Source organism: Agelaius phoeniceus, chromosome 25 (assembly GCF_051311805.1).
Source record: "Agelaius phoeniceus isolate bAgePho1 chromosome 25, bAgePho1.hap1, whole genome shotgun sequence".
NCBI lineage: Eukaryota > Metazoa > Chordata > Aves > Passeriformes > Icteridae > Agelaius > Agelaius phoeniceus.
In genome coordinates, this window is record NC_135289.1 from 39,041 (window position 1) to 66,798 (window position 27,758).

General features: G+C 42.9%; 2 protein-coding genes across 5 annotated transcripts in view; both read right to left on the reverse strand.

The window, feature by feature from the left end:
* Window positions 1–460: 460 nt before the first annotated feature.
* On the reverse strand, window positions 461–3,866 carry LOC143695686 (membrane-associated guanylate kinase, WW and PDZ domain-containing protein 3-like). Its single transcript, XM_077190443.1, has 2 exons — window positions 3,860–3,866; window positions 461–3,467 (listed from the first exon to the last, which is right to left on the reverse strand). The coding sequence occupies exons 1-2, from the start codon at window positions 3,864–3,866 to the stop codon at window positions 2,407–2,409; spliced, it is 1,068 nt and encodes a 355-aa protein (XP_077046558.1). The 3' UTR covers window positions 461–2,406.
* The window catches only part of LOC129130432 (membrane-associated guanylate kinase, WW and PDZ domain-containing protein 3), a 54,604-nt gene continuing 30,173 nt past the window's right edge, over window positions 3,328–27,758 (reverse strand). Inside the window, exons 5-22 of one of the 4 annotated variants that reach the window (XM_077190485.1) lie at window positions 26,303–26,477; window positions 25,470–25,549; window positions 24,025–24,082; window positions 22,880–22,974; window positions 22,091–22,279; window positions 20,115–20,714; window positions 19,062–19,093; window positions 17,184–17,334; window positions 16,580–16,671; window positions 14,725–14,917; window positions 13,814–13,999; window positions 11,883–12,068; window positions 8,358–8,451; window positions 8,147–8,267; window positions 7,492–7,635; window positions 5,227–5,365; window positions 3,877–3,966; window positions 3,328–3,467 (exon numbers count right to left, since the gene is read on the reverse strand). In XM_077190485.1, coding sequence (XP_077046600.1) covers window positions 3,917–3,966; window positions 5,227–5,365; window positions 7,492–7,635; window positions 8,147–8,267; window positions 8,358–8,451; window positions 11,883–12,068; window positions 13,814–13,999; window positions 14,725–14,917; window positions 16,580–16,671; window positions 17,184–17,334; window positions 19,062–19,093; window positions 20,115–20,714; window positions 22,091–22,279; window positions 22,880–22,974; window positions 24,025–24,082; window positions 25,470–25,549; window positions 26,303–26,477 — 2,585 coding nt within the window. In that variant the 3' untranslated portion in view covers window positions 3,328–3,467; window positions 3,877–3,916. Of the gene's footprint in view, window positions 3,468–3,876; window positions 3,967–5,226; window positions 5,366–7,491; window positions 7,636–8,146; window positions 8,268–8,357; window positions 8,452–11,882; window positions 12,069–13,813; window positions 14,000–14,724; window positions 14,918–16,579; window positions 16,672–17,183; window positions 17,338–19,046; window positions 19,094–20,114; window positions 20,715–22,090; window positions 22,280–22,879; window positions 22,975–24,024; window positions 24,083–25,469; window positions 25,550–26,302; window positions 26,478–27,758 lie in introns of all 4 variants that reach the window. The other 3 variants (XM_054648866.2, XM_077190484.1, XM_077190483.1) reach the window with 3 other exon arrangements.

The following is a 27,758-nucleotide window of genomic DNA, read 5'->3' on the forward strand; positions in this document are numbered from 1 at the left end:
TCCAGAATGTGCTGGCCTCATCAAGTCATCCCATGCCATGCACAGAAAAACTGGATTAATGGGGCTGAATCCTGGCAGCTAGCACTGAAACCAGTAGGAACTGGTGCGGGACATCAAGCACTAAAGCCATACAAGAGCTGCAGCTAGTACTAAATTGTTTACAGCTATTTTCTATACAAGGAAAAGTTGTGAGATATAAAAGGAGACGACAATTTTATATAGCAAAATGTACAAATAAACCTATAGGACAAGTACTTCATGACTGTACTGTTTTGACAGGACTTAATGGTTTTGATACCGTCTTTGCTGAACATTTGTTTTTTGAACAGGGGATCAAGGACTTCCAGTGAGAAACTGCATTCATTTTCCAGATGAGTAGCATGTTTGTGGGTAAAACCTGCATGACACCCCTGAAAGCCAAGCAAGAACCTGGTTTAGACAGTGCAGAATCAACAGGCCATGAACTGGAATTTGTTTTTAATATCTATATAAAAAATAATGAGCGATTTACAGGTCTCTCTCTAGTCAGAACCTCAGAAGTCTGTATAAAGGTGCTGTACAATATATAAACATTTACACCCAGTACATCCATACATTGCGTAGCATTCCAAGGCCACATGGCTAAGTCCGATACAGGAAGTACAGATACAAGGTCTATGGAAGGAGAAATCACACACAGGTAAGACGTTATCAGGTGACATGAACATATAGAAAAATACAGTTGATGGCAGGGAAATAATTTCAGTGGGGCTAATTCATCTGGAATTAAAGGACTGGATTTTTCACTATACTCAGCGGTCAGGCCAAGTGCACACAGCTCAACATCAGCCAACCTCTGGGGAAGAACACAGGGCATTTTCTACACAGGCTACTTCAAAGTATTAAATTTTCACAGTCATATTCCACCTAGGGAGTATTTGTACGTGTTATGCTACATAGCAACCCTGGTGTCAAGCAGGTGAGCACAGTTCAGAGCTGCTTTAAAGCCTTTTGCATTCCCAAAGTCTTTGTTTAAAAGCTGTTTGAGCACTCAGCTGTACTCGTGAAGAATTCCACTCAGAACTGCCTCACTGTGCTTTGTTAGCCTTCAAAAACATTTAATGTTTCAAAGCCAAAATGAGATATTCACTTGCAAAGAGCAAATTATGTTTGTATTTTAAGTAAGTAAAGCTCAGTGATTTACTCTTCTTTCTCCAGCAAAGGGCCTTCTTTCACCACTTTTCTCCAGTCATTAAAAATCTCAGATGTCAGGAAATAATCACTAAAACTGTGAATAAAATAAACCCCTTCCATTTCTATTGTTCTTACAGCTGTAGGACTGATGTGACAGTAGGTTCTGGTGGTAACATCCCTCTTTAAAACATCTCTGCCAGCCCAAACCATAGATGGGATGTCTCCTGTACCCTGTTTGTCACCAATGCTCCTTGATCACACATCCATAGTAAATAGGGGAGAGTTCTAAAATATACAGGCAAGAACTTCACTGAAAAAGCTGCTCTGGTAGCTGAGTCTGTCCTAAGGTCGGTTCTTACCTCTACAGAGGGGAAAAAAACCCAATTCCTAACTAGCATTAAATAATTAAAGATGGGACTTCAGTATGAACTCCACACTGAGGCTGAGGGTGTCATGGTGCCACAAGTGAAACCAAAGGAACTGTGTTATTTAACAGAACTCAGAATCTTCTTTCCTCTCATGGATGTTTGCAACCCAAATCCCTGTGAATCAAGGAACTAAAGTGATTCTGCTGTGTCAGAAAAAGCAAAATTACAAAATTGTGTCAAATACATATACCAGGGTTTTGTATTAGGTATAAAAATTCCAGGAAACATATGAACTGAGCAGCATCAGCAGCTAATTTGCTGTCCTGGAACTGACAGAACCAACTCGCCTGTGTTCTCCCTGACCCAGCAAGAACACGTGGGTTTCCTGATGTAAACATGCAACCTGCTCTAGAGAAAACACCTAAACCTGCCTTGTCTCTGACTGGAATCCATGTGGGAAGGGTTAGATTGACTGGATTCAGTAGATAGCTTGGCACAACAACAGGAAGTGAGTCAGGATCACATTGGCAACAGCGGCATTAAATAACTTTGTTCAGAGTTCACAATACTCAGGGAAGCTGCAGCAGTGCAACACTGGGAGCAGCAGACATGGCCTGCAAAGGGACATGGGGACAGCAGCTCAGGAAGGGTTTCACTGAAGCAATCTGAAAATCCTTCATGGAGTTTAGATAATTTAAGAACAAATCAAATACTTCCCCCCCACAACCAGTTTCTGAGGAATTAAAAAAAAAAAAAAAAAAAAAGACAACTGTGTGAGAAAAACCAATGCTTTAAATTACCCTTACTGGAAAATTGATCAAAACATGTTTGTTCTCAAAAAAAAAAACCAGCGTCTCTCAGTCTGTCACACCCGTTTTCCAGGCACCCCTGCTGCTGGGGTGCCCTTACAGCCACTGGGGACCCTCCACGGCCCAGGAGTTATCAGTATTTTCCTTACTGGAGAATTCTTCTCAGGTTGGGAAGTTCCATCTTTGGTTTCATTGTGTCTCTCCATGTGTCTTTCTCCATGGTGTCTGTTCAGCATAAGAGCTTCCTGTGTTTCCACCCTCTTTTGTTTCTCCATGGAAAGCAGTGGGATATTGGAAAGGCTGGAGGTTTTGAATCTGCTGGAACTTGTGTCTCCAGAGCTGGACTTGGTTAATAAATCATCCTCAGAGGCATTTCTCCTGGAGTCCCTAAAGAGAAGGTTATTCCCACTAAACAATGGGTAATGTTGGTCTGCAGAACACCCTTCTGTCTTTCCTGGGGTCTTCTGCTTTATTTCTTTACTGGTGACTTCTGGTTTACCGTTCCCACCTTTTAACTGCTCAACAGAACAGGATGTTTGGATCCTTCCCACTGTTTCTGTGCTTCCTGGCTTGCCATGATGCCTTTGGGGACTTGCTGACCTTCCTCGATTTCCATGGGAAGACTCCTTTTTGTCACTATTCTTCATCCCTTTTCCTGTGATTTTACTCTCACTCCTGGAACTGTCAGATTTACATGAGAGATTGTTTTTCTCAGGATCCCCTTTCCTGGGGCTGTGGAATCCCATGTGAGGGTATCCTTCAGCAGCCCCTGACTTTGCTGGACTGGCAGATCTGCCCCTTCTGGTCCTTGCTTCTGAACTACCTTTAGTGATTCCAAACCCAGGACTTGAGGGACATTCCCATCTGTTCTTTGTTCTCTGGGGAGAAGACTGAGGCTTCCTCTCACACAGGTTTTCAGTTAAAGTGCTTATCTTGTCAGGCACAGTGTTCTCTTGCTCCAGTTCCTCAGACAGCTGAACTCCGGTTGAAGCTTCTCCTGGTACTGCTAAATAACACACTTCAGATGGGAAAGCAGAATGGGAAGATGAAGATAATAATGGTGACTGTTCTTCATATATTACATTTGATGAAGCAGGATTGTAGCTATCCCAATCACCTGGAAGCAAATGGCAAGAGATTTGGTTAAACACACAAAAAGTAATAATTGGCAAACTACTGAGTTCAATTCAAAAAACATTATGGAGTAGCATACTTTTAAAGCTTTATTAGCCAGCTTTCTGTATTGTGTTGTTCTACAACAACCGTGAGGATGTGATTTTAGATAAAAATATCTAGTGCTCAGAATGCCGGATCCCTGCAGGACTGACACGGTCTTGAATCAAAACAATTTTAGAGCCTACAAAGCAAAATTTCAAATTAAGAAGTCCCTGACCTACACTATTTAATAAAACCTAACAAACTAGAGCTGTTATGCCTAAAGAAATCTGAAACAGTGAAAAGTTGGGGTTATTCATAGCTTTGCACTTTAAAAATAGGAAGAGATGAAACAAGACATGCAGATTTACCAAGTCTTTAAGGAAAAACCAAGAAAAGCACTGAAAGCCCTTAATGTTGCTCAGGTTTCACGTAGGGACACAGACTGGAAGGAGCCAAACCTGAAGGAGGAAGAGAAAAAGCCCAGAAGTACATACCAAAAAAAAAATCACAGAGTACAGCAAGCAAGACTTCAATCAGAAATGTGGGATTAACAGCAAGGCAAGAGGCCATAAACCCTTCCCCACTCCACCATTTCCTTCACCTATCCCAGGCCCCACTCTAGACAGAGGGCTGGCCTGGACATGCTCGAGAGGTTCCCTTTTGTCTGATTCTGTTTCTCCCTCAAGTTCAGGGAATTTCTGTGACCGGCAGGGCCAGTAGTGATGCTCAGGATCCTTTTCTAGCTCTCGGGAGGAAAGCAATTGAGACGGTTCTGAGCAGATTTTACCCTTTGAGTGAGGCCAGTAAGTCATGCCAGTGACTGAACACACAAAGTATTTGGTAGCTCAAACTGTGTGTTTGGGATTTTGAAAGGATAAGCTTGGGGTTGGTCACTGTGACTGAAAAACTCCTTATCAGAAAAAGTGACCCTACAATTTAGGAAGTTTAGCCATCAGCACCTTGGTGTCAGCATCAGGGCTTACAAAGACTAAGGAAGTTATATGTTCTTTGCTTTAAAATGCTGCTGCTGCCACTGCCACGAGTCTCTGATTTGCAGTCTTGGGACTGCGTCAGACACAAAGTCACCAATTCTGAACTCTGCGGCTCCTTCAAACATTTGCTCTGCTGTCCTTCCTGGGTTTTTTGGGTTGGTTTTTTTTTTTGGCCTACAAAGCTGTGGTTTCCTTTTGTAGACACAGAAATCACCTTGAATCAAACTGAATGCCTTTGGAGAGTAAAGTTATCCCTTTCCTGCTTCCTGAAGTTTTGGCTTTGAAAAACAAGGCATTTCATAATTTAGAAGGCTAAAACCAGAAGTAAATACGTACAGAAACAAACTTTTAACAATACTGTAGCACAGAGAATTTTCACTTAAATTAAAAGGCAATCGGGGTTAATCATTATATTTTTATAGAAAAATTTGATTAGCTTGGACAGAGCTGAGAAACTAATTAGAAATATGGAATAATTTCAGATCGTGCAATACTCCTACGTACCGTCATGTGTTAATTTTACCCCAAATAGTCCTTGTATTTGAAAATAGATATTTTATTTTTCAATTTTTATATTTTAATTTTGAATTTAATTCAATAATAAATGCACAGCTGTCACAAAGGCAACTGCCAACTACTGCAGTGAACAAGCAGCAGAATCTCCTTATCCCACTTTACTTCCCTGCCTTGCACCCTCAACACCAAAAAGCCCTTAAGACAACATACTGTGATCTGGTATCAATCCAGTCCCTGGTCTCAGCAGCAGCAAAACTTTATTTCCTCCAGCCTGAATCAGCTCAATGGCTCGTGTGTGAGTGATTCCTTGGGTAGGCTCTCCATTAATTTCCACAATTTGGTCACCAACCTGAGGAAACAAGAGCAGCAGATTAGTTTTTGGGAATCTCTGACACTGTGACCTGGTTTTTAATTGAGAAAGAAAAAGTAACAGAGGCAGATGCTTCTGTTTTCCTTCTCGTGCTAAAATCCAGTGGGCGTTAGTGACACCATTCCATGGATTACAAGCAGGATGTTACCCTAGGATCTGGGGGTTCAGAGGTGCACAGAGGTTGTCTGCTCAGGAAAAGATCTCAGAGATCTTAACCACATCTTCTATTTATTTACAAGTGATGAGGCAGATACAGGATGTGCTTGAATACATTTTCATTGATCCTGGATCATGCTGTGGAGGTAGCATATGGATCAACCACATCACACTCGTCTGAGGTCACCTTATCCAGGGGAGGACACAGCACCTTCCCTATACCCACTGCCAAGCTGAACACCACACAAACGGATTTGATGTAGGGAAAGGAATTGTTATTTTCTGTTGGTCAGATCAGTGGTGAGGTCTCAGAGCCAGTAAACAATTCTCACAGGTACCAGGCAGGTAATTTCCTGCCAGCGCTAACTTCCCTGGCTGCTGGAAAGGGGCTGGAAGCTGCTGGAATAGCATACCCCAAAAATAGTTCTCTATTAGGCAAAACCGAGAAGGGAAATGGGGAAAAAAAGGGAGCGGGAGCCTATCTAGCACTGCACATAGCAGCCAACAGATGTCACTGGTGTGTAACATTAGCAGCTTAAAGAGGCTTCCTGGGCTTTGTTGAAGTCACTCTGCAAAAGGAGGTCACTGCCGGCTCTTCGTGGACAGGCTGGGTCTGAGACACACCGGGACAGCTCAGGCAGCTGGATGAGAAGTTCCTCCTCACACCGTTGAAGTACAACCAGAAAGAGACACCACATCCAGATGACAAGAAATTAAAAATGTGAATAACCTCAGGCTGGGCGAGCTCAGCCCATCCGTGCTCTGGGCTGGGCTGGTGACTTGGCACATGCCAGCACTGGGAGGAGCTTAGTGTCAAGGATGGGAAGATCAAAGACGTGACTCTGCACAAGACGCCCAGACAATCCCATGCTGTGCCTGAAAGCATTGTCCAGCACTCTTTGAACTCTGGCAGCCTTGGGGCTGTGACCATTCCCTGGGTAGCCTGTTCCACTGCCAGACCACTCTCAGAGGGAAGAACCTTTTCCCAGTATCTAACATAATTCTCCCCTGACACAGTTCCAGCCACTCCCTCAGGGCCTGACACTGGTCCTGCCCCTCAGGAGGAAGCTGCAGACCCCAGTGAGGTCTGACCTCTGGCTCTTCTTCTCTGGGCTGAACAATTTTTTTGGTTGCCCAATAAGCAAAGCCCTGGAGCTCAATGTAACACCACTTGAAGGACTAGGAGAAAAAATATTAGCACTGAATGCTAAACTTGTGCTGTCTCTCAAGCAAATGGGGGAAAATACCAATTACTGTGAAGAACAGGAGAAGTTAAGAATACTAAGAATTCCACATCCATTTAAGCCTCACAGCAAGTATCTGTGCCAGCCCTATTCTGCAAATAGAGGACAAAGAGAGGCAGAGCCACATGCCAGCAACAGGGAAGCACAAGGACTGCAAGGGATGGCATTTCATGGGCACCTGGCTCACCTTGATGCTCCAGTCTCTGAAAATCCAGCCCTGGGCAGCAAATACAGAGTCTCGCTTACCATTGTTCCTTCTGTTGTATCCATGTACTTTGCTTTTACTACAATATTTGAGAGTGTATTCCTTACACAAAGGCAAGAATTAACATAATATTTGGGGGAAAAAAATCAGGATTGTATCTCCAGAAATGGCATAGAACAGCCGCAGCACAATGTACACACAAACATTCCTCAAAAATTAACTGACTTGGACAGTGATTCTCCTCCCAGCTCTCTGGTGCACTGTGCAATCTCTTGTTGGGGCTCCTAAAATACCCGTGAGTACCTGCTACTCACACCCAGGGATGCTACCAGCAAAGCAGACAATTCCTTTGGGACGGCCAGAGTTGTTCATGGAAGAAGGGCAAAGGCTCAAGATGCTGTTCTGGGACCCTGTGCTTGTGAAAATCCAAGTTTGTTGCCGCTCTGGGTAAATTAATGTATCAACTGCATCAACAAATTGGTTAGAGAAGCCAAACCTACGTGGACTCTCCCATCCTTGACTGCCGGCCCATCCTCAGCCAGACGGAGGATGAATAAGCCCATGTTGTACTCCTTTCCTCCTCGGAGGCTGAATCCAAACCCTCGAGGGCCCCTTTCCAACTCCACTGGGAAACAGCCAGCATTCTGTGCAGGAAGTCACAGGGAAAAAAAAAAAAAAAAAAAAAAGAGACATGAGGACCTGTAGGCAGATTTAACCTTCTGTTTTTCTAGAAAAATATCACAATATTTCTATATTTTGAGCACTTAAACAGCATTCATCCCAACTTGGCGGTGACTCAGTTTTAACCCAAGTCCAAACATTCAGAATATCTTTCCTTCTTAGTCTGAGATAGGCACAAAATTCTTGAGGAAACTTTGCCAAAGGGTCTATAGTCATTCCATTACAAGCATTTTGCGTTTCTTTCATAGCTATAATGAATGTTCAACAACCCATAGGAGATAATCACATTTGAAACATGAGCAAAAACATTCTGTGAGACACTTCAGTATGTTTTTATACACAACTGTTCTACCTGTATCCGACAGGGAAATGTTTTAACATTCTGCTTTTGAGAACTCTGTAATAATGCCACTAGAGTGCCTTGATGGATGAGTATTCCCCGTGTCTCCACACCCTCTAGATGGATTCTTGTACCTGGGAATGACGGCTGCCAACACCTGAAGCAGCATCCAACTGTGCCATGTGCTTGTGCTCAGGCCAGGACAGCCGGTAACTATTAGAAACTTCTTTTCCAGCTTCACCTTCTGTAGCTCCCCTACGGAAAGGTGAAAGGACGTGGATGTTGCCTTCACATTAATCCCTCTGGCCATGCTTTTCCCACCATTCCCAGACCCTTTTTCCCAACCTGTCAGGGTTGATCGGTGCCAATCCCAGTGGTCGGTGCTGTGGGGCTGGGCTCTGCCTGGCCGAGTTTGTTCCTGATGGAGGACCACGTTGCTCTAGAATCCAAACAAAATCAACAGTCACAACTTTAAAAATCTGCAGCCAGACAATGGTCACCACCAGTGCTGGGGGCTACTGCTCCCAAGGAATTGCAGCCACAACACCTTGAGCCAAGCTCATGTGGGCACAACAGAGAGAAGATTTTCCAAGCCAGGAACACAAGTACAGCTCATCAGTTCCATGGAATTAATTCTTAGGAATTCTAGTCTTTATTTTTATTCTTTTACTCTGCTTTTCCTCTGGAAATACCAACACAATTGTATGGATCCTGACATGAACAGAAGGGTTTTAGCCTGTTTGCAACTTGATAAATGCCAGAGGGGATCAGGGCTGATCAGATCCATGAAATTGGTTGAGATAATCATTACCATAAGATTTTTTAAGAGATGAAGAACAATGTCCATTTGAGAAATACCCCTCTTTAAGGTAAGGGAATGAAGATCTGCAGGAGAAATGGGGATTTAGAGGTGAAGGCCCCATCAAATAAAGGGAAATTGCCAACTCATTTAAGGCACAACAGTTTTCCATTGCCCAGCTCCAGGTAAGGAACTGGTCTCTTGGGAGAAGGAGTTCACTGACAGGCAATCAAGAGGAATGTTAATGTGTTTTGCCTTCTCCCAAAAGCTAAGTAAGAAAAAAAAGGTTTTGATAAAACCATTTAAAATAACTTCCTATTATTTTTCCCTCCAGGGAAAATACTGTTAGTGTGCACTTTACAAACATCCAGTGCATTTCTGGAAAAAGCCCCGTGTTTCAGGATACAAAAATGACACTCTCGCTTAAGAATAAAGAACCACAGCCTATGCAAAAAGCTGCCTCTTAGCTGGAACCTGAATGGCAAGCAGTGGCCCAAGATGGACTTCTGTGCTGAAATATAAACTATTAACTCCTTTTCCCTGAAAGGGTTAGAAAGCAATCAATAATTCCCAGCACCAGAACTAGAGATGTTCCAGCCTCATTAGATGCAGCACATCACCGCATATCTTAATTAAGAACAAACAAATTCCACTAAAATACAAAAAAGTGGTCAAGAATGTTAAGGGAAGAGAAATTTAAAGCATATTACACTGAATTTCTCAGGTATGTGAGACCTCCCGAGCCTTCCACACATCTGCTTGATGCTGTTCTCATGACATGCCTTAAAGAGGTTTTTCTCTAGAGACAAAATGTCAACTTTTACTCCTGGTTTACCCTCAGATTTTTAATTTAGAAGCATAGGCAAGAAAAATGCCATCTGTTTGTACAAATCCTGCAGCCCTCTCTGCAGCCTCGTCTCGTGTGTTCCCAACTAATACATGACAAAAGCTGACAGGCTCCTGCTTTTGTGAAAAATGTTAAAGAATCTCTTCTGGCGCATGAAGGGAATTCATTTAATCCCATGAAAAGCAAAGATCACAGGCCTGTTAAAGCCTAGGGGCAGGGAAGGGGACCAGGCAGAGGTTTTGTTGCCACTCTCAGAGGACAAAGCTAGGGAACAGCGAACTCTATCAGGGTTTCTGCCTTGCGCTGCTCAACAGCTTCCAGCAAAAAGGGCATTTTGTGTTTTTGGAGCTGTATCCTGGATTTTCCTGGGTGTGAACCATCCTTGTGAGACTCAGCTCTGTCCCTGAGTGTCTGAAGCCTCGACTCGCCCACATCCATGCTGGATTCCCCCATTACACAGGGCTCTACTGTGAGTAAACTCTTATTTCTTCAGCTACATTGAGGGGAATTTTAAAGTGGAGATATATTCCCACTCCAGTGGAACCGGTTCTGCTTCTTTCGCCTTCACTGTCACAAAATTCTTTACATCTCAAACATGCCAACTCCCGCTCCTCTGAGCCACAGATTTTTTTCTGACTGATCTTTTCTCTGGTTTTACCACCTGCTACTGAGGGGTTCTTTCCTCTCTTTGTTGAGCCTCCCCAGGTTGTGTTTTTCTCTCTGTATTTTGGCTCCAAATCTGTAATTGAGGCAGTGGGAAAGGTTGTTACACAAAGTCCATGCAAGGTCATACACAAATAATGGGCAGAAATATGATATTCAGAAAATTTATTCTGAAAACAAGTGGAAGGTGGTCCTGATCATGGCAACCCCATGGGCTTTCAGGTCCTTCCAACCCAAATCAGTCTGTATTTGATGACTAAAAGCTGCAGAGAAAACAGATCTAATTCAACCAACTCAAACTTCAGTTGCTTTATAAACATCACCCATGGCAACTGCTTTGAAGTGTGTCCCTTCAAACTGGAATGAACCAGATTTGATAAAAATAAAAATCTTAATAGAAAAATAACAACTTATAGAGGTCTCTCTACTTCAAGCATTAACAAAAAGGAACATTAAGTCTTTGAAATTCTGTGTTACAGGCTGAGATGGCATGTTAAATATTTGCAATGAACGTGAAATTAGAGAATCATCTGCTGGCTTTATTCACAGCCTGGCTATACCTATTTCTTATTTCAAAGGTGAAGAAAGCCAACTTTCGGACAAAATAATGATAGGGAGTTAATTAAGCAGCATTCAAGAAAAATGCAGGGCAGGAAAACAGCTTTTCTCTCCAAATTACTGGATTTTATATATTTATATTTTTGTTTAGAAACAATATCACAGTGCATGCAGTGTTACATGGGAGCTGTCATTAAGTCACAGTCTCCAAAGATGGGACTTTGCAGTACCTAGGACTCGCTTTGCTGCTCAGGTGACACAGCAGGTTTTGCAGGTGCAAGACTGGCAGGAAAGCCCTGTCAAGGCTTTTTCCCTGTGTGGTAGGATGTGACCCTTTTCCAAAGAGGAGCTTTGGCAGACAGAACTGCAGCATGTTTCTGCTGCAGGGATGCAGCATCAGGGAATTTGTGGGTTTTAACACGGGAGAAAGCAAAAACTCATGGTTTAAATGGAGAGATTTGAAAAGCAGGAGTCCCTGTGGCCTTAGAGCAGGGACAGAGCATCCTGGCAGCATTGGGAAGAGAGCTCTGGTAGGACCTGCAGCAGCAGGAGGTGGGCCCCTGAGCTGGGGAGAGATTTTCTCACTAAGCATGATCCTGTGGCTGCTGCAGCCCCCTGAGGGGTCATTTCTCTTTGGCTGGAGAATACAAGGTCCGGACAGGATGTTTCTATGTTAGCAGCGTTTTCTGTCTCTCACACATGAGAATTTCTCTCACTCTTCATTGCACTGTTACTAATTTTAGCTCCTTATTGGGTACAAGCACCTTATTGTGGCAGCTCCTCTCTCTATCCCACCTGCCTTTAGCTCTTCCAGAGCAAACACATGAGCTTCCAACTTACTCAACTTCCAGGAGTTGACGATCCCCACGGGTCCCACTCAACTCAGGATATTGTAAGATTTACTCTCCTAAATTTCCAAACATCTTCAAATGCTCCATTTAAGCCAATAAACTTCAGCAGTGATAAATACCCAACTTTGACAGTGTGGTGGCACCTTCCTTACCTTCCTCAGCCACCACTGTGAGGGTCACCACGTTGCCTGCATCCTTGATGAGTTGCACAATGCTGTCATGGGAGAGCTCCACAATGGACTGGCTGTTTACCGCTGAGATTCTATCACCCACTTTCAGCTTCCCACACTGGTCAGCCGGGCTTCCCTCGATAATCCGCCCGATCTTGTGAGGAATCACTAAGAAACAAGAACAGGCACAGCAACACTGTAAGTATTCACAAAATTATGGAATATCCTGAGCAGGAAGGGATCCACAAGGATGAAAATCCAAATCCCGGCCCTGCACAGGGCAGCCTCAAGAATCCTACCATGTGCACATCAGATGAGCATCACAAAGATCGAGAACTGCCAGTCACAGAATCACAAAATATGCTGAGTTGGAGGGACATACAAGGATCATCAACTCCTGGCACTGCAGAGGACATCCCAAAATCCAAACAAATCCCACCTTGTGCCTGAAGAGTGCTGTCCAAACACTGCTTTAGCTCTGGCAGCCTTGGACCTGTGACTGCTTCCTTGAGGAGCCTGTTCAGTGCCCCACCACCCTCTGGGTGAAGAAGCTCTTCCTAATATTCAACCTAACTCTCCTCTGGCACACCTCCAGCTGTTCTCTTGGTCCTGTCACTGGTCACCACAGAGCAGAGATCAGTGTTTGTCCCTCCTCTCCTGCTCCAAAGGGTGAAATTGCTTGTACAGGACACACCTGCAAATAACAAGGAATGCTTCACTGTGAGTGAATGGAGATGCCAACCACACAGCATGGCCTTGTCATGTACAGGGTGCTGTGCCTGAAGGAAAACACGGGAAGGAAATGGATCATATTTTGCAAAGGGACGAGTGAGAATGTATGTCCCTGGAGCGCACCAGAACAGTTGGTTTTACCATATATAATGTAGTTTTCCATTTCATGCATCGACCCTGACAGACAGTGTGGGCTCAGAGAGATTTACGGTCATCCACTGTAACACAGACATTCAGATGCATGTGCTAACTCTTCCTACTTGCAAACAAAAATTAACCCTTAACACACTTTAAAAATATATCAAACTTCTCCTGCTGGGGATTGATTCTCCTGCTGGGGACTGATTCACTCAGGTGAGGACCTGAGCAGGGAGCCTGTGCAAGGCCAGCAAGGTGCTACATCAGCTTTGCATAGATGTGACCGCTTTTCCTGGTCTCTGAGATGAATATGCACTTGTAATAATTGCCTCAAATTTCCTGCAGCTCTCCTGGCTTGGTTCCCTCAGTTCACCCCAGAGGGACATTATGCCCTGCACAGACTCCTCCAGAAACCAAAGCTCTGGGGCCAGAACAGACAGACTGGAGAACAGAAGAAATGTTCTGAGAAGTAGAAGGCAAAAAGATCGATTTCAGTCCTTTTCCCAGAGATGAGCACAGAGGCAGAACTAGAGACAACTATGCCTGAGCCGCATCAATATCTCACAACTGCAATACCAGACCAGACTGCTTTTTCATTTTGATGATCCTTCTAGACAAACACGCTCAAAGACAGTAAGTAACAAGTTCATTGTTTTCCACCAAATACTGTACACTCTACTTCCTCAGATCTCCAGAATAAGAATTTTTACCTGATTAGGTAATATAAAGCCAAGGTTGAAACTATGCTTCCATTAAAATGCCAATGAATTAATGCAACATCACTAGAGCCTGACAAATATCTACATCCCAAATGCTGCCCTGGGACAAGTGCACACACTTGGGTATGGGTTGTGTGAGATTTAAATTCCCTTTTCCCCATTTATGTCACAGCTGGGTGAACAAGACATACCAACACTCAAATGGCTGGGCTGTGCCAGTGTGAGTGAAAGCTGACTATGAGGGAAATACCAGCACTGCACAGGAAGAGATCCATGGAGAAGCCCCAGCGAGGTTAAGCAGAGCCACCAGGACATGGCACTTACCCCCAGGAGGAGGTTTGGTCTTGGAGGTGAGGATGACGAAGCCAAATCCTTCGTTCTCCTTCCGCTGCAGACGGACGTCGTAGACCTCCGGGCACGGTTGGTTGGCAAAGTTAACACGGTTCAGCCGAGGAGAGCCGTTCTGTGTCAGGACAGGCTGCGGCTCCTCCTCCTCTGCCTGCTTTTCCCCTTGCAGGGAACAGACGAGCAACAAATAAGGAACAAATCACACAAAGCAACTTCAGCACAGCCATGAAGCTCAGTTGTCAGTACCAGCATGAGGTGGCAACAGCAGTTACTAATCAGAGCAGGGGGCCCTTGTCAGCTATAAATCCCACCCCAGCTTTGTCATTCATGGAGTCACAGGCTAATGTTCTCTAAAGTGTTGATCTGGACACTGATCTAAAACTGCAGCATCTCAAGATCTTGCTCTGAAACAGCTCTAGTTTGAATACAGTTAATCTTCCTACACACTAATGCTAAAAGACTTGAGAATACAGCATATAGAAGGTGCCCCTGCCCACGGCAGGGTGTGGGAAAAAATGAGTTTTAAGGTCCCTTCCAACCCAAACCATTCTGGGATGTTGAGAAAACAGACTGCATTATTATGCAATTTCCATAGCACTAATGGCTGTTCTAACTACTACTTGCAAAAAGGTTTGAAGAAACCACCCCTGCATCATAACTTTCAGAGCCTTGTGTGAGCCTTGTGTGAGCAGTGCAAGCTAGCGAGCAACAGAGTCCAAGCCTATTAAATTCTGCTTTTCTCCATTTAAGAGTTCTCCATTTATAGCTCACCCTACCCTCCTCTATCTCAGGCTGCTCAGCCCCAGTGCAGTAATTAAGTTCCAGAGCAACTTCAGTGGACTTGACTACAAGCCCTAAGTGCTCTTTCTAGGCAAGCAGACACCTACCACTGAAGAAGATCTTCCTCCGGACAGTGAGCAGCACCTGCCCGTTTCGTGCAGCACTGGTCATTAAATCCAGAACTTGCTTGTGTGACTTCCCTTTCACAGGGACTCCATCAATGCACATCAGCTCATCCGCTGCACGCAGCCTCCCGTCCTTTTCCGCTGCTCCCAACGGGATTATGGCTCCGATATAAATCTGTGAGCAGAGTCCAGGGGTTTGAAAGGGAACATGAGTTCATCAGAACACACAGTGGTTGGAATCCACATGAATCAGTGCAGAAGAGGTCTTTTGGGGAACACTTTTTTAAAGATTACCTCACTGTCCAGCTCTAGCAGAAATGCAGCCAGCAAGTGTACTCTGCACAAGCTGATCTAGTGGAGACAATCTGGAGTCTCAAAGCATTCACTAACTACTTTAAATCTTTAATCTATATTTTTGTCAGTTCTTCTCTCTTGAGCATGTTTGCCAGTTTATTACAAAGCAAAATTTTTGAAATGAGCACACACCATGTACTTATTATATATATGATTTCCTAGACATTTATGACACAAAAGCCTCTGACATTCATTCTACTCAATTTTTATTTTTTTTACCAAGACTGAGGAAGAATGACTGGGGAAGAAATAAAAGCTTTTGAACCAACTCAAGTTTGTTTCTGAAAAGTTGCTTATGGACAGTTCCACATTTCAAGTTGCTTCAGGTCTCAGCTTTTGGTAATGAGATAATGAATTCAAACACCAACGGTTCTGCCTACCCCCCACCTCAAAAAGTGCTACTAAATATAATACAGAGAAGAACCACACTCAATTTCACATGCTACAATCATTTTCAATTAAATGGAAGATTAAGGGTAACCACAGCTAGTATGCTGGAGGTTAAGAATGGCGGGCAGCTCATCCATCAGCTCCACACCTCCTATGGGTGTTATGGAAACCAAACACCATAAATGCTATAAAGTGCAACAGAAGTAACATTCTCTGTGTTTGCTTTTTACTTTAAATGCATGTTAGTGAGGGAGGAAGAAAAAAAAAAAAGGCTAGCACTGGATCACAGCTGGGAATGGAAAAACCAAATTCCTTCACTGTAATGAGAAAACAATCTATGCAGATCTATTCCAAAAGCTTTTTCTCTCCCCTTAAACAGCTTAAAGAAAGGTCCCTGATATATAGTACAAGTCTTAGAGCTTCTTCCCAAAGAGAAATTTATGCGTGTTTGAAAATACAGGGGAGTCTCCTAAAACCTGCCCTTGGAGAACAGACCATCCAGGTGTGTCTGCTCTGGCATTTGCCCAGCTGCCTCCAACACAATGCATGCTTAAAAATCCAGCGGGAGAAGCAGGGAATAAAAAGGGTGTGTCACCATCTCAAACCTCATTTCACTGGGCTGCAAGGAAAGGAACAGCCTAATGAAATTTTGACAGAAGGAGCAATCACTTCCTTCCACTCAGCTGCTTTCCAGGATGCTCTGCTGTGGACATCTCACCAATGACTGACCACCACTGGGATCAGGTGACAATGGGCAAAGGCTGGGGACCAGCATGGCCCTTCTGAGGGCTCCGAGACACAGCAACACAGCAACAGCTGTAGAAACACCGCCAGTGTCCTCGGCCCGACAGAAAATTGCGGCAAAGGACGGGCTCGGTAGCGGGAAGGGCGCAGAACCTTGGAGAATGGAGTCCAAGAAGAGGGGAAAAAACAAAGGTAATGAGGACTAATTCCTGATCTCTGAAAGGCAGGTATGAATCAATCAATTTTGCCATCACTGAGCTGCCTGGATGGGATGATTTGAAATGGGGATGACAGAGTAGGAACATTTCAACAGCAATACTGTGAGATAACTGTGATCAGTTTCACTTACAGGCTGATCTGGTCCGTCCCCACCAAGCACCCGGAAACCAAAGCCTGACTCTTGTTTTCTCAGGAAAACATCTAAATCTCTTGTGTTTGGAGCTAAGAAAAAAAAACAAAACAGTATTTCAAAACATGTAAGGAGCTATCTTGGATTATTGAAGGATTCTTGAAGGATTATGCTTTGGTGGTACACTCTGAGTCTTCTAGTGACAAAACACAGCAACCAGAAATACAGTGATATTCTCTTTTCAAAATGGTATCATTAATTTTCAAAGCAGGAATCTCAACTACATCTGTGCAGCAGACCAGGAAAAAAGCCACTCTGTAACACAATTCAGAACTACTTTTATAAGCAGGTCTGCTGCAGTTTACTTCACAACCATCCCTGGCATTATTTCTGCAATTAACTGTTTTACTGAAAATACGGTTGAAACATACTTTATCTTTTTTGTTTTTCCGATTGCTGTTTGAATGATGCATTACTTGAAACATTTTATCCACAGCAGGTTAACAAACTTAGCAACAAAGTCTCAGTAGTTTTACTGCACATGCGACAAAAGAAAAAATTCCTTCATAATTCAGTATTTTCAAGATGAAGATGATGTACTTACGTTTGTCCTCATAAATTGTCTTAGACTTCAGGTAGACTTCAGACGGGTCCAGTTTAGGAGAGCCTGGTCGCACAGCAGAGGGCGGGAAGGGCATCGGCTGCGGAATGGTATCGCTGACAGCTTCCAAACTCCCGGAACTGTCCTGCCTGTCCTTCTGAAACAGCCCAGAGATGCAAAATCCACATTAAATAAAGGCATGACTACACTTGTGGGTGCAAAGACAATGAACATCATGCAGAAGAAATAGACACGAAGAAAGGAACAAAATTACAGCTTTTCCAGTGGATGTGTCTGACCAGAGTACTAAAGTCTTCCTCACTTGTACATGAGTTTCTACTGGAGACTAGGCTTGGAAAGAGTTTGAAGTGACTGATGCTCAGAGAGGAGTGAAGATGGGCAGATGCTGCTAGTTACCAACACATGGGATGAAGTGGGGCAAAAGGACAGATCATGTTTGGAGAAGACACCGAATCCTTGTCAGGTGCCTGCCTGGCTCTGGGCCACAATCCAGCACCAAAGGCACAGGCTGCTCCTCACCGGCACTGCCTCCTGTCCTTTGCCAAGCTCCTCCCCACAAGCACCAGGGGTGCTCCCAGCATGAGCTGTTTGCTGGAGCAATATACAATGGGGCAGGAGGACACACCTGGGCAGTGTGAGGTATTAACAACTTGCCTTTTTTGTCTTTTCATGAGCTGCAACTCTCCTGTTCATGAGGCAAGGACACTTTGTGGTCCCTCATCTAAATCCCCAATCAATTATGCAACAAAATAACTCTAAATATTTCTTCTGTGCGGAAGCCCAGCCTGGAAAACTGGCACGTGGCAGTGCATGCCAAACCACAGCAGGAGCAGAACAGATGTAGATATGCCCTGTCACCAAGAGCAGAAGAAACTGCCCAGAGCCATTCAGCAGTTTGACACTTCTTGTATGTTTATAAACACAAGAACTTGCCCTTTTTAAGTGAATTATTTTGCCACGCTGCTTAATGCCACTGAGCATCAAGCACTCTGTGGGCTGTTGCTGCTGTATGTGTGCTGGAATAGAATGCCAGTACCCAAGTCCAAACTATTTTTAGCACATTGCCATGGGATCCATGCTGACAGGACCAAGGCCCTCCAACTGCAGGGATTTCTGCTCTGATTTATTCAGTGCGGGCAGGTGGATGCTTGTAAGGAACTGAATCTGAAGATGTTATTGAGCACAGTCATCTTTGAGCATGCTGAACATGTGTGCTTGTGTCATTCCACTGCTGGGATACAACTAAGGTTGCACTCAAACAGCAGGATAAAGATAGAAAGGGAAGTTACAGCTATGTTCTGGTAATGGGGTTTTCATAAATTGCCCTGTTTGTTCTTTACAAGAAGCATTTTTAAAGAAGTATCTGTGTTCGACCACTCTAATTTACAACAGAACCTTCATAAAAATCATAAGCATTAATATCAGCATCATTAAATCAGAGGTTGTTCTATTAAGACCAAGGATTCTTTACTGAGCTAATATATGTTAAAGATGCCCTGACAGATCAAAATTCCAAGAGCAATGAGTATCGAGCTAGGAATTTACAGCTCCATAGAGACTTGCTGAAAATATGGATCCAAAGATAAGCATTTCCAAAAGGGAGCAGTAACCAGTCCATTAATTCTATGCGAGGACTGAGAAGAATCAAAGGATCATAAACTTCCTTTAGGAAGGAAAAAAATAGATGCTGTATTTTGTTTCCCTTTTAATGGGTACTCTAACTTAGACAAAGAATTTTTGGCTACCAAGCAGATGTGGTTTTGATAAACCATCTTGCAGGTTATCACAGGGACTAAAATCCAGAGGAAATGAGATTACAAAGCAGGTCAAAAACAAGTTACATACATCACAAATACTCACTCCTTTGGCAGCTTTAGTAGGGGAGGGTGGACCTGAAGAAAATAGAAAGTAACTTTAATAGCAGGTTACAAAAAGTTTCAACAACATTTCAGCAATATAATCAGCTGCCCCTGGGGTGAAAATAATAGCAGCTGATTCACTGTGCTATTAAATGGCAAAGTGACCAAAACCATCACTTTAGAGAAGTCTCAATTAGAACAGAAAGCTGTACAACAATGAAAAATATCTATTTCTCTTTCTGCTGGAAGCTGGTCAGCCAAGTCACCCCTCAGTTCATGGGATAAGGAGACTTATGAATTTGTCTGAGGGAATTTCACTTGTCACACATAAATCTAATTACTTCCTTAGCTGATTAAGGACTAGTAGTATTTATAGAGAAAAAGATCCAGAGATTTTTGCAAATACCAGTGGCTAAAGTTAGGGTTACAATAAAGCCTGAAGGGACACTGAACGGCCACGAGCTGCCTCATAATTCATTCAGATTCAGCTTCCTCTGAAAGAGGGACACTATCTGCTACAGTTTCTGGGGAGAAGATGCATTCTGGTCTGTGACTGACAATCAAGGAAGGAGTATGAATATGCAATGGAAAAAATCAGAATTTTTTCTGCTATTCCCAGTGATCAGCCCCACCTTTTCGCTAATGCTTCTTCCCATCTCCTGCAATCCCCTGTTCTTTACAGACACAGTTACTAGAATATATTTGGAGAACCTCACAAAACTCAGTCCATCTTATGCTTTGCATTATACTGGAGACCACGTGTTTGCTTTAGCACTCCCCAGAGACTTGGACGAGACAGTGCATAAACATATCACCATATAATTGTTGAGGGAAAAAGACCCAAAGAAAAACCTAACTAAATCTTCAAACAAAATCCCAGCAACATGCTCTCACCCTAAATAGTGAGGGGTATAAATCAAACTTAGAACATAATCGTTCAGAGATGGAATGAACTGCTGCTTAGCTGTCAAGACTGGACACAATTTAGATATCACACTAAAATAGGACTTTTAAAAACTTATAACCAATATGACAACTGCAATTTTGTCTGTACCTCCTCTTAAGATAAGCAGGGGCACCTCTGCTCCAACTGGAAACTGCTTGAGCACCTCCACCACCTGCAAGTGGGTCAAGCTCTGCACATTCTGATGGCAAATCTCCTTGATGACATCCCCTTTCTGTAGGCCTTGGCACCACTGGCTGTCCAAAATCATCTTCACCTTCTGGCCTGTGGGACTGTCTGCAATGGCAAACCCAAAGCCTTTAGGCCCTTTGATCAGAGGGATGGTGACCAGCTCTGGCTGAGAGCCTCCTGAGGAGGCAAAGGAGACCCTTTGCTCTCCTGAATCCACAGAAGGGCCGTTGAGGCGACCGTTGACCAACACTTTCCCATTCTGGTCCAACACAACTGTTGCTGCTACTAAATCTTGGCTGGACATGGAAGCATCTCCCTTGGCCACCGGCGGACCACTAATGACAGGCGTGGCTGTCACGATATCCACCACGGGGTCTTCATTGTCATCAGGAAGAGGGTACCCACGACACAAAGTCATGTTCACATACTGATTTATGGGAATGAGCTGAAACATCTGGACAACATCTGCATGGGTATGGCCAAGGACACAGCTTCCATTTATGTCCACGATGACGTCACCTGTTACAAAAGAAATTTTGACGTGTCAAAAACAGAAGCGAAACCTTCAACAAAAGCCTACCTTGAAGAAATCACAGTGCTGTCTTCGAATGAATAACTAGTGTCTGGGATATTACCTCATGGCTAATATTGCCAAAAAGCATAAAGGATTTCCTCTTTGCATTTATTCTATTTCATCTCAGGACACAGTGCGCTAAATATATAAAGTTTAATCTGCAGCAGATTTAAAAAATGATACTGTACAGCCACGGGAGATGAAGCAGAGCACGCACACTACAGCAAGCAGATGTCTTCTACTTTAATTCATATTGCAGAGCATCCTAAACCCAATGCAGAATAAATCGGATTTTTTTGGCCCCGTGTTTATTTTAGGACTGGCTGAACTTAAGCTAGGATCGTGCACACACACATGCTCCACACTCTTACACTGCTGCCACACGTGGCTAAGAATACATTTTCAAAATGAACTTATGTGGGCTTCAGATCCCAAAACCTTGGTTCGCGTTTTCATAATTTTGATGTGAAACTTTGCATGTGAGGTACAATATGTCCTGCAAACTGTCCTATCCCTTTAATGCCCAGGCATCAGTAAAACAGGATCTCCCTTATTCCATGAACTACAATCAGAATAGCTGCACATCTTTTCCATTCCAACATTTCTGCAGGATTGTTTACTTTTTTGCAGAGGTGGAAAATGAACCACATACAAACAAGTTCAAACAACACATCAGCAACAAAACGGGAAATTGTTCCATTTTGCAAGTTAATAGTATTTATCTTTCAAAGTATGAATTCTTTTACTCATTTGCTCAAGAGTAAGTGTTTATGTTATAGGTAAAGAAGCATTTCACCTTTTCTAATATGCAAACCAGAGGTTATGGTAAGGTTACAGGTAACCTAATTACACATGTAATAACCATGAAAAAATGCATAAGTCCTCATGGGTTGCTCATCCCTCTTCTCTCCTCACTTGTTCAGCTCACACAATTTTGTTTCCTCACTCCTGCTGTGGGCTTTTTGCAGTTTTAATAATCGGTGTCATGGTTTCTGGCAGCAACAAGGCAAAACAGACCAGGACTCAAACACATTATTTTTACTTCACTTACAGAGAGAGAAACCATTCTATGAATAAACATGAAGATAAGTGTCTTTGCTAAAGGAGAACTACTGAAATCTTCAGAAGTGCCCTTAAAGTCAATTTTTATCTAGAATGCTGCTTCTTTTCCTTTTCAGCCACTGCTCTGCAAAGATCTTTCACAAATATGAAAATATTTAATTTAGTGAGGATGTGTATGGAGTCCTCCAACCTCCTGTGCCTCAAGCTGTGTTCCCCAAAGTACCCCAGGAAATGGAAGTTTACAGAAATAATACTTGACCTGGAGCAATTCTTCCATCTTGCGCAGCGGGTCCATCTTTTAACACATTCTTCACCTGAAGAAACTCGTCAGGCCTGTCCCCTCCGATGATTGTGAAGCCAAATCCCATAGTACTTTTCTTCAGGGATGTCCTTATGAGTGCTCCAGTAAGCTGGGATGGATCTCGAGTGAAGAGAGACCTCCCCGGTTCTTTGGAATTATGGAATACAGAGACAGGAGGGCAGTAAGCCAGGGTTAATTCTGCTAAGTTTTTTGTTTATTTTTAAGGTGTCACAAAGGTTAATGATTTGTTTATTGTTGATCAGCTTCTGAAGCAGTTTTAAAGGATAAACAGACAGGGAAGTGCTACACTCATTTTCCAGCTGAATTCAGGGCATGGAAAAGAGTTTTTCTGGACAGATTGCAACAGAGCTGTATGCAAACCTCCCACCTCAAATTCCCAATTTTTATCCTTGAATACCAAGCTTAAAGTAGATCAAAAGCATCAACACTCCAGGTGTGGCTTTACCTGCACTTCCAGATGGCTCTTCTAACCCTCCATATATTCCAAAGCTGTTTATGACAACCGGCTTCAGAACAACCAAAATGATTTAGAAGCAGTCTTAGTGTGTTGGTTCAATTTTAACATGAAAAAATTCTTCAAAAAACCCAAAAGATCTTGGAGGGTAACACTGTAATGGCTAGTGAAAAGACAAGGCTGATGCCTTCATGAATTCCAGAATTGGGTTTTTATAAAGCATACTTGCAGATAAAGATATATGTGACAAAGAACACAATATTCAGTGATACCTGATTTGGAAGGGCCAGCATCAGTCTGTCCTAGCTGTTTTTTCCTTTTGGCTTCCAATACTGGATTTTCAAACTGAGTTTTCTGGTTAATATGACTGCAGGCATACAAAAGGTAGGTCAGGATTTCAACAGAAAACATTCTGACTCCTTCCCAAAAAAGACAACCCCAAAAAAACCACATCTACAAACACTATTTTTTATTATGTCAGATGAATGCTCTGGAGAAATGAACAAAAAACCTCTCATAACTAATACTGAAAATATGCTCATTCTTCCAGCGGTTTACTTACTTTGAGGCAAATAAAATTTTACTTCCTTTAATCGCTAGGCAGAGATGTAATAGTTTAGATCCGAGCAAACCTGCTTTTTCTCTTGACCCATTGACCTATACTATTTACAAACTCAGGCATCACCTTTTCCCTAGCAGATGATAGAGAAGTACAGCATAGGAGGGGAAAACCAACAAATTTGAGCATAATTCGAATACCTTGGCTTTGCTAAGTGAAAAATGTTTGCTTGTTCTCTGAAGCTACATTTTCACCTCTACCATTTTTCTTCTCCATGGTTAAGGAGAGATTTAATTTCCTCTGGCCTGAAGGAGATTCAAAAGAGCTCCTGCAGCAGTTTAGTGGTTATTGACTTGGCTTTTTGAAAACAGCAATGATCTACAAGTTATTTTTACTCTTTTAAAGTTATCAGGTGCCACTCTTAAATCAAGTGACTCTGTTTTTGCTAAGCTAAGAAAAATGACATCAGCTCATTTCCATCTATAAATTATTTTGGTTGCAACTTGCTTTCTTTCCCCAAATGAAAAACAGTCCTTAAGTCTTTAAGGTCACACTGTGGATTTTCCCTCATGCCAGTGCCACCAGAAGTTTGTGCCATGAGTTTGCAACCCAAGAACTGTTTTTCCTGGATATATTTAATAGTTTCACAGAATCACAGAATGTTTTGGACTGGAAGGAACCTTAAAGCCCATCCAGCAGTTCCACCCCCTGCTACAAGTATAGATACCAGACCATATTGCTCCTAGCCCTGTCCAACCTGGCCTTTCACTGCATTACAATCTCTGCTTACTGGGGATCAAGGACTTCAGAGTTTCGTACTCAATTTTTATGTATGCCAAATCAATAATTAGCACTTACTCAACGTAATATGTCCCATATTGAGGGTCTTCTATTTTCTCCCATCCATAAGGAAGTTCTGCAATCAGAAAGACCGAATTCTCCATTACAGGGGAAAACTATCCACAAATATCAGAGTTTTCATTAAAGAAGACCTAGGCTCATGAAAAATACGAGGAAAATTCAGGTCCCATTTTCTTCCCTGATGAAAGGTAAAAACCTGTTCCAGGGAATCTGAAGCCCTGCAACTTTTACTCCTTCTTGCACTAAATGATGAGCCTTGTATTCAATGAAATCCCGCAACTTTAAACATAAATAAACTTAAAGACCTGTTTGTACTGAAAATTACATGCAAAAGGCTCCTTTTTATGGCAAATTTAGCATCTGGTAAGACGGTGCCAGCAGCTCATGACTGACTGAAGGTAATAAGCAGTTACCACAGAGGTCAGCTTATCAAGTTTATTGTTCTAGTTATCTTGACCATGGAAATTTAAATATTAGAATAATGAATATAGTCAGCCAGACATTTTAAGGAAAAATTTGCCCTGCAATCTTGTTTGAGGCTGCCCTAAGTTTGACAATAACAGGAATTTCCTTGGCATATGACAGTATATTACCAATTACTAATACCAGTATTGGTCCACAGGGTCTGACTAAAGACCCAATGGGTCTATTAATTTAAGTATTGTTCATTTGGATATCCTGAATCTCTGTTTAAAGAGCTGCATGTACGTTTAATAAGCAGCAGAATGCAGCTGCTCCAGCTGGCTTCATTATGGATACATGGCTGTTAGGCTGGGCAATTTTGGAGGATGACAGGTCATTCTGAGCCTGCTTCAGCTTTTGGAACATGTCAAGCATTTGCTGAAGACAGAGCTACCTGATGCTCTTTCCTAGCAGACTAAATTGCCCACCTGTGTAGGAAATGGTTGCAGAAATTGCCTAATTGCCTGGAGGCTACTGACCTGGAAGTCTTGAAGGAATTTAAATCAATCAGTCAGATTGTTCCCTTAGCTTCTGCATTCAAATACTATGTCAAATGCAATCGTTATCATCAGAAATATGTATTTTGCCATACCTTCTTTGTTATTCCTATATTCTGTTACTTATGGACCTTCTGCCATACTCCACCTATACAACAGTTTCCAGTGAGAACATCACTCACATGCAGCTTTCTCCTTAAAAATGACACTGGAACAAAACATCTCATATTCTGCTCAGGAATGTAGATAAACATTTTGTTTGGCCAGATTCTACTACTCCAGGGAAAATACACCATGGACTTTCCCAGTCTTATGTAAATTCCTATTGCCACCAAATTACAGGGGACACTCAACACTCAGCCAGCTCCAGAGTCACATCTACCGGGGAGAAGCTTCTTCCACGGAAGTAATGGACTGTATCCAGCTGGAATAAACTCATACATTTATCAGTGACAGGTGGCAAATGCATTCTGAGCATCTCACCTCCATCTTCACAATCTTCAGGAGCTTTGGCCTTCTTACAGAGTCGGGGATCAAGCCATGTCGTTGTCTTGGTGTTGTGACTGTGGAGCAGAACACATGCCAGTAAGAGAACTCCCTCACACTGAAGAAACTTTCCTTCAAGTATTTACTATTGTAGGAAAATGTAGACTTTAGATAATACAACCTTTATTTGTGCCTCAGTCACGTCACAAAATGCTACAAAGAAAAGGCATCAGCACACTGGAGACTCTCCAGGGCACACAGGAAGTGTTGGAGGCACAGATCCTCCCCCCAGCCCCCCAAAAGCTCATATGGGAACAGCAGCTGTTTCTACCTGATAGGAAAAAAAAAATGTTTAGCCTCCTCATATGCTAAACTCTCAGGAAGGTTTCTGTTTCATTTTTGCCTTAGAACTCATAAATGAGGCAGTTTTACATGTGCACACATGAGCTACTTTCCTATCCTGGGCTTTCATTTGGGCTATTTGTATTTTGAAACATCCATTCCCAGCCAAGGAACACAAGCAGAGAAGCTAAACAGCAAGTTTCCATGTCACGTGTCACTTAGCAATACTCAGCCAGCTTTGTATTTGTGAGATACAAAACTTAGAACAAACAAACTGACTTTGCAGGTGGAACCATATGGTCTTCCTGCACAATGGGAATTTTACCGAGCGTGCAACATTGAGGACGATGAGTAAGGAGTGTAACAGTAGGAAAATAGTAAATTTCATAAAGAAATAGAAGCAGCACAAGAAGAAGAGAGGTGAAAGAGCAAGCTTTCCAGACTGCAGCCACCAGCACTTGTCTCCTCCAAGGAGCTGAGTTACTCACTCAATGAAGTAGATCATGCCAGCATCCGTGTAGGCCATTTCCCAGTTCTTGGGTAGTGGTTCCAGGGTCTCATCCCTTGACAAATAATTTCTGAAGTCCATGTTGCTGCTTGTCTGGTTGTAGCTGGGAACAGGTTTCATCCAGTCAGGAGAATCTGAATGTTTTTCTTTGTTTTCTGTAGTTGTTCAGGGAAAGTGTTTGTCAGATGCTTATGTTGTTTCTCACAAAGAACCACCCTCTTACTCTGGCTACGAGTGGATGTCAAACACATCTCTCTATGTGATGTGCATTTTTTTTTTTTCAGATGTGAACTTCGAAAAGCTGACATGAAAAGACTGAACTCTGCTCTTCCCCTGCCAAACAGAATTAACCTTGTATTCTGTGCTTGAGCCTACTCTGAAAAATCGACACTGGCAGAAATCCAAGTTGACTATGCTCTGTTGCCATTTCTACAGAGAGAACAGTGTTTGTAATGCCATAAAACAATCAAAAAAATCCTACTAATATTCTTTAAAGAATCAGAAGGAAATGTAGAGAAGACCCAAACTGCCAGTAAAATAAACAACACCTTGCTACAAGCCACAACTAGAAAGAAGATCCCAAAAATTCAGGCAGGAAACTTTAAATAGAAGCCTCTACCCTTCAGAACTGAGGTTATGCTTGATACCTGCTGTGACATGACTATGTCCACGACCTTCACCCAACCACCAGCCTGACCATTGGCCCCTCTGTGGTGTTGCCAGCCCTGAAGATGACAAGACTAGGTCAGGTCTGGTCAGTGTAACTCTGTCCTAAACAGTCACACACAGGATCAACTGCAAATGCAATGTGACAGTTCCTCTCCACCATCAATTTGCCCCCCTCCAGATGAGTAACCATGACAGCAAAAGGAAAAGGGCACCTTGCCAATCCCAGAAAGGTCCTGATGGACACTGCTCCAGTCTCAACATGCTTGGCTTTGTTTCTCACTACAAGCTCCCCCCCGCCTTGGGTGATTTCAGGTTGTGTGATAGTTCCCCTAGGCAAAATCATCCAAAAATTTTACAGTGTGAGCCAATGTTGCCCCTTAATCAATCAGTTCCTTAAAATCTCCTGTGTACAAATTCAGTGATTGCCTCAAAATTCAACAGTAACATTTGCAGGGTATGAATTCTACGCTGTGAAGGACTCTGTTATTTCAAGAGTGGACAAATTTTTCCTTCCTGCTCGTGTAACTGGCCCTGGCCCATATCCAGCACCACATGTTCTTGACCAAGCAGTGCATTTTATGATGCAACTGCACATCTGGCTGGGAGAACAGCTGCTTCTTTTTAAAAGGTCATCTCAAAATCAAATAGAAGCACCAGTCTGAACAGAAACTGCCTTCATACTTCACCTAAACTAAGGAAGCACAAATGTTTTTTGTATAGTCCATGTCCATTCACACAATACTCCAGGGAATTTCTCCCCTTGTCAA